At 40.3% G+C, this 10,091-nt stretch overlaps 2 protein-coding genes and 1 non-coding gene across 3 annotated transcripts; all 3 read right to left on the bottom strand.

Moving 5' to 3' along the window:
* Positions 1 to 233: 233 nt before the first annotated feature.
* TRNAT-AGU lies at positions 234 to 307 on the bottom strand. The gene has a single exon. It is a non-coding gene; the product is annotated as a tRNA-Thr (tRNA).
* Positions 308 to 1,825: 1,518 nt separating this feature from the next.
* On the bottom strand, positions 1,826 to 2,686 carry LOC111785483. The gene is made up of 2 exons (XM_023665880.1): positions 2,680 to 2,686; positions 1,826 to 2,626 (listed from the first exon to the last, which is right to left on the bottom strand). Exons 1-2 carry the CDS (start codon positions 2,684 to 2,686, stop codon positions 2,025 to 2,027), a joined length of 609 nt encoding a protein of 202 aa, XP_023521648.1. The 3' UTR covers positions 1,826 to 2,024.
* A 1,129-nt stretch (positions 2,687 to 3,815) lies between these two features.
* On the bottom strand, positions 3,816 to 8,114 carry LOC111785485. Its single transcript, XM_023665882.1, has 9 exons — positions 7,953 to 8,114; positions 7,650 to 7,840; positions 6,571 to 6,752; positions 6,191 to 6,475; positions 6,055 to 6,113; positions 5,937 to 5,973; positions 5,775 to 5,846; positions 4,563 to 4,890; positions 3,816 to 4,339 (listed from the first exon to the last, which is right to left on the bottom strand). The coding sequence occupies exons 1-9, from the start codon at positions 8,035 to 8,037 to the stop codon at positions 3,968 to 3,970; spliced, it is 1,611 nt and encodes a 536-aa protein (XP_023521650.1). The 5' UTR covers positions 8,038 to 8,114; the 3' UTR covers positions 3,816 to 3,967.
* Positions 8,115 to 10,091: the final 1,977 nt, after the last annotated feature.

The raw sequence follows: 10,091 nt of genomic DNA, 5'->3' as shown, positions 1-10,091 counted from the left end.
TTCAAAGTTTAATTATATTTTAGTTAAGTACTTCAATAATTATTATGTTTTTATTCCTTCTTCAAATTAAATGTTTAATATTACAAAACAATAATTAATTAAAATGAATAAATAATATAATATTTTAGATATTAAATTGTAAAATTATATAATTCAAAATTGTTATATTTATTAATGGAAATTAATTGGATTTTACAGTTGCGGGAGAAAGAGGAAATAATAATTTCAAAAAATGCTTTCATTGAGAGTCGAACTCAAGACCTCCCGCTTACTAAACGGGTGCTCTAACCAACTGAGCTATGAAAGCTTTCTGTTTGCAATTCTTAACAATATTTTATTACTACTAATTTTATTCAAGGAGATACAACATTTTAAAAAGAAAATAATAAATTTGCTAAATTAACTGAAATGTTTAATATATCCTTTTTATTTTGTTTCCCTTAAATATCTAAATTTTTAAAGTTGTGTTTTATATGTTCTTAATAAATTTAAAATATTAAAAATTAATTGATTTAAATTTAAATTTTATATTTAATAAATTTGTGACTTTTAAATATATCATTCTCGACCAAACAGACATTTAATTTAATTTTAGAGACTAAAATGTAATTTAATTTATTAAATTTAAATATATTGATAATTTTCTAAATTTTAGTTTGATAGAGGAAGGAGAGGGAGGAGGTTATAAATTGAGGGAGGGGAGAGCGGCGGAAAATTAGGGTTCGGCCTCACACTCCGCCATGAATGAGGCTCCGTTGTTGCAGAGCGATTGGAGGAGATCCTTCTTTTCCTCGCTGTGTATCGCCGGCAGCCGGCGATTTCCCCTCCGAACCCTCTTTCTTTCTCTCTCTCTCTCTCTCTCTTTGTGTGCGTTTGTATATTTATATGTATATATATATGTATGTATGTCTATCTCTCTTTCTTTCTCTCTCTCTCTCTCTCTCTAAACGTCCGGCCCTTCAGTGAACTATGGTGCCGGAATTCTCCCCTAAAATGGCTATGATGATGGTTTTGAACTTGGAGTGTGAGGATTTTAGGGCAATGGCCAAGGAGGTTCGATTCATCGGCATGGTGATCCGGCTGATCTGCTAGCTAGGCTTCGCCGCCATGGTAGGCCTCCTCTGCTTTGCCCCGTTTCCAGATCTGAGCCGCCTCTCTTTTGTTCATCCCTTTCAGGCACCGATTTTGTGGCTCTGTATTTTGATTACTTTTTTTTATCTCTGGGAAGAGTTCCCCAGAAAGTTCTTCATCATGTAGGAAAATGTAGATGTTTACAGGATCATCAGAGTCCGCCATTAGTAGATATGCGAGGGAGGATGTTGTTATGAATTGAGGCCCATGAACAATTTTCTTTTGAAAGGTCTTTTTAAAACTCGACAACGATTCGTATCCATGGCCGCTGAGAATCAATCAAATCAATCCCAAAAAATGAAACAAACAAATCCCGATCACAAGAAGAAAAGGGAAAAGCAGCAATACCAATTCTTACCTCTTCCAGAGAATTCAAAAGAAACAGCAGAAAGCGACAAAGCAGGCGGCGATGAAAGAGCCTGATCATTGCTGTATGCTTATCCACAACTCTATCGCAGTCCACGGCAATGGAAGTGAAATGAATCCATGGAAATCGTCAAATCAAATGGCGGAGGTAACGGAATGCAGGAACTCAGGATTCAAGAGAGGTAAAACTGCTAATGGAGGAATTTCCAAACCCTAATTCTAAAATCTGGTCCGTTTAGTGAGGTTATGAACCTTTTTAGTTGATGTGAATTTGATTCGATTGAGATCGATTGCTCGATTTAATCGAAATTTTAGGTAATTTTAGGTCTGAGCACCGATGAACACAAATAATGTCATATCGGTTTATAAAATTTCTGTACAAAGGAGATTTAAGAGTTCTGTAGTGATGAATGCCGGTAATGGTCTCCGGAGAGAAAACGATAACACCGTAAGATTAGTCGAACTTCAGAGATTTGGCAATTGCTAACCTCAGAGATTGTTTGCAATTTCATCATGCCGAAAAATTATTATGTTTCTTCGGCCTTGGACATAATCGACAGCCGGCTACTCTTTACCTTGAAATCAACTCGGCGTCGTTGCTGATGAGAAGAAGGCCGAATCAATGCCGCTAAAGCTCGCTTCACAAGATCGCCTTCAACGCCTCCAATTCTAACCAGAGAATTCGTCATTGCCGATCTACGAGCATTCAACCTACTTGGAGAGTACGCTGCGTGAGGCTGCGAAACAGTACCTTTATGGAGACTACACCGAAACGAGCCAGGGTGAGTTGTAGGAGAACACATACACGTCCTCTTCAAACTGCTCTGCCTCTGCACCACTCGATCCTTCCCACCGCAGCGAGAAGAAACAGACACGGATCTGTTCGGAGAAATCGCACGGTCTAGAGAAAAGCGCATGGACGACACGGAAACCGAAGGCGAACCGTGAAGCTTCACACGCGACGGGGAAGTCGTTCTGCAGAAGAAGGAAGCGGCCGATCTGGAGGAGAAACTGGAGGTCGACGGTGAGAGCGAGCGGAGAACTGCTGATTTGATCTTCGAGACGTTGCCGCCATTTTCGTCACAGTAGAGAGAGAAGGGGATGAATCTTGAGCTTCCAACTCCACTCTCTATTTATTGGGTTTCCTATCAAATTTATAGAGCGGCGTATTTTCTATCATACCCTTCATCTTTTGCACATTTACAAGTTTAAACTATAATATTAATTTAAATAAGTAGGAGGACTGAACAGCAAAAATAATATATAAATAAATAAATAAAATTTTATTTTGGTGGGAAAAGTTGCGAATGATGTCTATGTTTAACCCGACCAACCCTATGGCGGTTGGGTTAGTTGAACCGGCCTGTGGTTCAGGTATATGAGCTTTCGGCTTTTTTACCTTTTTTTCTTTTTTGTTCTTTTCTTTTCGGCTGTTTAAATCCAAAAATACCAATACGACAAAAAATGGTACCGTTTGGTCTGACAGCTGTCTTACTACCCATTTACTTGCCACGTAAGCTGTCAGAGCCGCTTTGGATTACACGTCCTTCTCACCCTATCCAGTATCTAATCCAATAGAACGTTTTCTTATTTAATGCCCAAATTGCCCTCTATTTATATTTAAAACGATTTAAATTTTATTTTCATGAAATGTTAATTTTAGTCGCTAATATAAACCTCCAAATAAAAGGAAAAATAAAAATAATCAAATTATCTTAAATTTTGGAGTTATATATCAACTTCGTAGGTATGTCTATGAGCTTTTACCTCGTCTGAGGCCCCCTTGTGATAGATGGAAAAAAAGAAAGATTTCCGCTTCATTCAACGATCTTTTTAAGATAATTCACTGTCCTCATTTTATAGATGCTGGAAAAGTCAAAGATAATGAAATTGAAGAACCACATTTCGACGAGCCACAAATTCTTAATTTGTTAGCTTCGACCTATCCTTGACTCATCGAATTTCGCAGACCAATCAAGACTATTACTAGATAAAAGTAAAGCAGGACAAAGATTGGCTCGATACACGAGGATTATCCTTATCCATGTCCTCATTTAGCTAACGTACAAAAATCTCTCTCCGCACCCTCCTTCATTTCCTGTTTAAATGAAAATTTCTCACCCCATTCAGAGCTTGTCACTAGCCTCGTGGCTTGGACCTGTCACACGCAGAATCGGGATTGGCTTGAGAGTCCCTGTTCTCATTTAGCTAATGGAGAAAAATCTCTCCCAAATCCCTCCTTCATTCTGTGTTTAAACGGAGATTTCTCACCCCATTCAAGACGGGTCTCTAGTCTCGTGGGTTAAATGAACAAAAGATTTAAAAGGGAAACAGAAGGCAACCATTAAATAAAATCACATGAAGTTCATCAAATAAGTGAAACTCTATCAGTTCTCATGCAACAAAATAATGTACATGGAAAGAAAAAGTACTCAAAGAGTGTCTAGTGTCATGCATATTGGACTGATACCTAGCTGCCCTTGTCTTGTTCTCCTGGATCTCTGGAAATAAACTGCTTAGTATAAACCCGATGTCGTCGCTCTCTAGCGTATATAATCCAGAAGATCAGGGACAGCATGACAGCACCCGACACCAGAACCAACCCGACATATATCCATTTCAAGTATAGTCGAAGCCCGGGACAATGATTCTTACTTATATCCGTAAACACTTGTCGAACGTACGTACAGTCTACGAGTTCGACCAAGAACGGTCCATAGTGATACAAACCATAGCTCACGTTTGCTGCAGCTGTCATTTGGTTGTATAAAGTTGGAGTCAACCGGCCAGTGTTGGTGCAAACGCCAGAGGATGATACTTGACAAGTGAACGTCGTCCAAACCTGCACGCAATAATTCGAGATATACGTCGAGATTTTCGAAGAAAAATGCATTGTACGTGCTTGTTTGAGCTAGTTATATCATGTATGATACTCGAATCGAGCTAGCTAGATATCATATATCATATATCATACTCGAATTGAGCTAGCTAGATATATGATACTCGACAGTAAAAGGCTGCATTGTACGTGCTTGTTCGAGCTAGCTATATCAGATATCTCTTACCTCAGGAGCTTTGCTCAGTTCTACTTCATTCACCGAGCAGTGTCGGTCCGTGAGATTGGAATGAAACGGACTGCAAAGAGGCGGCACCAACGGGCCGGATTGATTGTAATTCAGAGGAGGGGCGACATTTGCAGGGGGGTTGGCATTTGAGATTGTGTTGATCACTCCATTGACCAAACTTACAAGTTGGTAATTCACATTCTTGGTTCCGGACTGAATTTCTTTGGCAGTGGCGTTGTCGACGCAAGGAAGAATATCGTCTAACGCCGTGTGGGCGGTGGGATTCTGCAGCCAATCTTCCATTGCAACACATGTATCTCCGACCACGCTACGAGAAAAAGAAAAAGAAATCAATTCGGAGCTGATAGAGATGATATTCAATAAAACAAGAGCACTTCTTGAACAAGAGAGAGCCTGTTTCAAGCATCAAATTTGTAACAGCCCAAGCCCACCGCTAGTAGATATTGTACTCAGGAAGAGGTTTCCATACTCTTATAAAGAATGTTCCGTTCTCCTCCCCAACCAATGTGGGATCTCACAATCCACCCCCATCGGGGCCCAGCGTCCTCACTAGCACTCCGCCTTGTGTCCATCTCCCTTTGGTGCTCAGCCTCCTTGCTAGCACATTGCCCAATATTTGGCTCTGATACCATTTGTAATAGCTCAAGCTCATGGCTATCAAATATTGTCCTTTTTGGGCTTTCCCTCAACGTTTTTAAAACGCATCTGCTACGGAGAGGTTTCCACACCCTTATAAAGAATGTTTCGTTCTCCTCCCCAACCGATGTGGAGTCTCATAATCCACCCCCCTTCGAAGCCCAGCGTCCTAGGGAGAGGTTTCCACACCCTTATAAAGAATGCTTCGTTCTCCTCCCCAACCGATGTGGGATCTCACAATCCACCTCCCTTCGAGGCCTAGCGTCCTCGCTGGCACACCGCCTCGTGTCCACTCCCTTTAGGGCTTAGCCTCCTCGCTGGCACATCGCCCGGTGTCTGGCTCTGATACCATTTGTAACAGCCCAAGCCCACCGTTAGCAGATATTGTCCTCTTTAGGTTTTCCCTTTCACGCTTCCCCTCAAGGTTTCTAAAACGCGTCTGCTAGGGAGAGCTTTTCACATCCTTATAAAGAATGTTTCGTTCTCTTCCCCAACCGATGTGGGATCTCACAAAATTTGTTATAAAATGCTTTATCGGTGAAACGAGACCCTTACTTGTGAAGAAGAAGAAACACGCTACATAAAATGAACGTGACAGCAACGAGAATCCAACCAAATATTACCAAGCTGCAGAGAATAAGAAAGTGTTCAATCGTCTACAACATGACATCAAAAACACGTTTTGTACGAGGAAAACGAAACCGTAGATATACTTACGTGTATACGATACACTGCAATCCAAAGATGGAACATACTGGATCAGGTAGCAGAAACGATTTAAGAAAGATTCAATTATGGTCAGTTCATAATTCATTTACAAAGTAAACACACTTACAGAATCCAATAAATGCCAACAAGAGCATAACAGCAGCAATAACAACGAGGATAAGTCGCCTGCAATATACGACACGAAAACGTGTTACTCGGGGTCACAGAAAGCACTGAAATTTGATAAAAGAGGATCTACTAACGTTTCATCTAGGCCTCTCTGTATGGTGCCTGAGTTATCAGCTGCTGCATCAGTAAGATTGGAAGAAACAGAACTTATCTCCGTGCCAATGTCGTCGATTTGTTTCTTAACGTCGGTAGACAGAAATATCGAATCGACTCCGATAGACTTAGCTGAAGAAAGATAAACTGACAAATTCTTGAGGTTTTTAGCAGTTCCATCTGCCTGATCTACTATATAGTCCAGCGTGCTCGACGAACGGCTATGAAACTTCCCTTGACCGACATATAACACGATGCATCCTACACTGATTCAAAGTAGAAAAACAAAGATATCTTCACATTAACTTCTGAGCCACATTAGAAGATTTATACTGCAGTTTGGAGGGAGAGGGATGTTTACATTGCTGCGATGGTGAAGAATATGAGGAAAGCAAGGGAGAGGGCATAGGCCGTTCGAGAATAGCCATACGGCTCCCTCCGACAACAGCAACGACATAGACAGGTGATGAACAAGCATATACCGAAGAGCACGAACCAAGCAATAGCAATGAGAAAGAATGGAACAGCAGTAAGTGCAACAGACTGCATCAGATTGGAACAGGACAGAAGGCACCATGGTTAACATATTGTCAAAGGACACAACAAGTAGTGAAGATGGGTCCTAAAAACAGGAACCCAAGTTCATATTTAGCCAGAATTCACAATCAAACTGACCCAAACCAAAGTTCATATTAGTTCTCATCAGTGTTTAAGCCTTTCGGTTCACAAAAAAGAAGAAAACAAGAATGAAAAGGACTACAAAGTCACTCTCTTACAACCACCAAATCAATCATAATGTTCAGTATGGTTGGGAGGGAGTCCGACGTTAGCTAATTAAGAGAAAGATCATGGGTTTATAAGTAAAAATACTGTCTCGATTGGTATGAGGTCTTTTGAGGAAACCAAAAGTACAGCCATAGAACTTATGCTCAAAGTGGACAATATCATACCATTGTGAAGATCCGTGTTTCTTAACATGGCATCAGAGTCATGCTCTTAACTTAGTCATGTAAATAGAATCCTCAAATGTCCAACAAAAAAGGTGGGACCTTCAAAAGTGTAGTCAAAAGTGACTCAAGTGTCGAATAAAGGGTGTACTTCGTTCAAGGGCTCCAAAGAAGAGTCGAACCTCGATTAAGGGGAGGCTATTCGAGGGCTCCATAGGCCTCAAAAGAGGCTCTATGGTGTACTTTGTTCAAGGGGAGGATTGTTGGGAGGGTTTATAACTAAGGGATACATCTCCACTGGTACGAGGCCTTTTGGGGAAACCAAAAGCAAAGCTACGAGAGCTTATGTTCAAAGTAGACAATATCATACCAGTGTAGAGATTCGTGATTCCTAACCCAACTCATATAAGACAACCCGAACACAGAGAAGAAGATTAGTACAGAGTCATTGCAACAAACAGAACCCAAAATTGAAATCAGGGAAAGAACTTACAGCCCAGTAATGTTGGCTGCTGATATTCCATCCACCCATATAGGGTTTAAAATCATCCAGCGGGTCTTTCCTCTGAGTCCTCTCTTCAGCCAAAATCAGAGACGAATTCCCAGCAGGGTTCTGCTCCGCAAGGCTTCTTCCAGCCCTCCATGGCTCCGAGACCTCAAAAACTTGAACCCCACCAGAGTTCTCTGAAGTTCATCAAAACCCAGAAAACAAAAACCTCAGATTAAACAACAATGGAGCTCATTTTTTTCTTTGTTCTTCAAAAGGAAACAGATTAAGACATGAAAACATGAGTACCGAAGCTGGGAATGGCGCTGATAGCAGAAATGACGAGTGAAGAACGGGAAAAGAGGAGAAGAGAGCAAAGAAGAAGGGATAACATAGCTGAGAGAAGGAGCTTCGCAGAATCTGAGCTGATTTTTCTCCCAATTTGGCTCTATAGGATCATATCGTTTGGGAATTGGAATGAACGGACGAATGTGAAGTGGGACCTTTCCATTATTCCTTGGACGTGTAAGAATAATCATAATAATAATAATAATCTATTTCTTTAAAATATTTTTAATTTCTTTTACTCTAGTATGAGCATAATTTAGCGATTAATTTACTTTTTCTTTTAAGATTGTTCGTATAAATTCTCATAAACTACATCACATTATAGTGAGGTAAATATTTGAACTTACCAGCTAAATCGAACAAAAATGTTTTTTCTGAGTACCAAGTTGGAGTTTTTGACTAAACTCACGTTCGTGGTTGACACTAATATTATTAATATAATATTTTAATGACATGTTGACTTTCGATCATAAATGTCAAACTTAACCGGTTGACTTTATGTATAGATACCGATTTCATTACTAAAAAGTAAACCTTGTGATAACGAGACAAAAAAGATCGATATATGTTTTACGTTAATATATATATATATATATAATAGGAATAGAAATTTATTAGTTCGTGCTCGACGAACGGCTATGAAACTTCCCTTGACCGACATATAACACGATGCATCCTACACTGATTCAAAGTAGAAAAACAAAGATATCTTCACATTAACTTCTGAGCCACATTAGAAGATTTATACTGCAGTTTGGAGGGAGAGGGATGTTTACATTGCTGCGATGGTGAAGAATATGAGGAAAGCAAGGGAGAGGGCATAGGCCGTTCGAGAATAGCCATACGGCTCCCTCCGACAACAGCAACGACATAGACAGGTGATGAACAAGCATATACCGAAGAGCACGAACCAAGCAATAGCAATGAGAAAGAATGGAACAGCAGTAAGTGCAACGGACTGCATCAGATTGGAACAGGACAGAAGGCACCATGGTTAACATATTGTCAAAGGACACAACAAGTAGTGAAGATGGGTCCTAAAAACAGGAACCCAAGTTCATATTTAGCCAGAATTCACAATCAAACTGACCCAAACCAAAGTTCATATTAGTTCTCATCAGTGTTTAAGCCTTTCGGTTCACAAAAAAGAAGAAAACAAGAATGAAAAGGACTACAAAGTCACTCTCTTACAACCACCAAATCAATCATAATGTTCAGTATGGTTGGGAGGGAGTCCGACGTTAGCTAATTAAGAGAAAGATCATGGGTTTATAAGTAAAAATACTGTCTCGATTGGTATGAGGTCTTTTGAGGAAACCAAAAGTACAGCCATAGAACTTATGCTCAAAGTGGACAATATCATACCATTGTGAAGATCCGTGTTTCTTAACATGGCATCAGAGTCATGCTCTTAACTTAGTCATGTAAATAGAATCCTCAAATGTCCAACAAAAAAGGTGGGACCTTCAAAAGTGTAGTCAAAAGTGACTCAAGTGTCGAATAAAGGGTGTACTTCGTTCAAGGGCTCCAAAGAAGAGTCGAACCTCGATTAAGGGGAGGCTATTCGAGGGCTCCATAGGCCTCAAAAGAGGCTCTATGGTGTACTTTGTTCAAGGGGAGGATTGTTGGGAGGGTTTATAACTAAGGGATACATCTCCACTGGTACGAGGCCTTTTGGGGAAACCAAAAGCAAAGCTACGAGAGCTTATGTTCAAAGTAGACAATATCATACCAGTGTAGAGATTCGTGATTCCTAACCCAACTCATATAAGACAACCCGAACACAGAGAAGAAGATTAGTACAGAGTCATTGCAACAAACAGAACCCAAAATTGAAATCAGGGAAAGAACTTACAGCCCAGTAATGTTGGCTGCTGATATTCCATCCACCCATATAGGGTTTAAAATCATCCAGCGGGTCTTTCCTCTGAGTCCTCTCTTCAGCCAAAATCAGAGACGAATTCCCAGCAGGGTTCTGCTCCGCAAGGCTTCTTCCAGCCCTCCATGGCTCCGAGACCTCAAAAACTTGAACCCCACCAGAGTTCTCTGAAGTTCATCAAAACCCAGAAAACAAAAACCTCAGATTACACAACAATGGAG

The sequence above is a fragment of the Cucurbita pepo genome, unplaced genomic scaffold (genome assembly GCF_002806865.2).
Source record: "Cucurbita pepo subsp. pepo cultivar mu-cu-16 unplaced genomic scaffold, ASM280686v2 Cp4.1_scaffold000504, whole genome shotgun sequence".
Classification (NCBI taxonomy): Eukaryota; Viridiplantae; Streptophyta; class Magnoliopsida; order Cucurbitales; family Cucurbitaceae; genus Cucurbita; species Cucurbita pepo.
The sequence above is the reverse complement of the archived record's forward strand: the minus strand, read 5'-3'. Positions and strand labels throughout refer to the sequence as shown.

What these genes read in the sequence shown, in the direction of transcription:
- LOC111785485 (XM_023665882.1), bottom strand. Translation starts at nt 8,037, where the DNA reads ATGTTATCCCTTCTTCTTTGCTCTCTTCTCCTCTTTTCCCGTTCTTCA. An exon ending in GTTGGCATTTATTGGATTCT is followed by an intron (nt 5,974 to 6,054) that starts GTAAGTGTGTTT and finishes TACCTGATCCAG; the next exon opens with TATGTTCCATCTTTGGATTG. An exon ending in TTGCAGTGTATCGTATACAC is followed by an intron (nt 5,847 to 5,936) that starts GTAAGTATATCT and finishes TATTCTCTGCAG; the next exon opens with CTTGGTAATATTTGGTTGGA.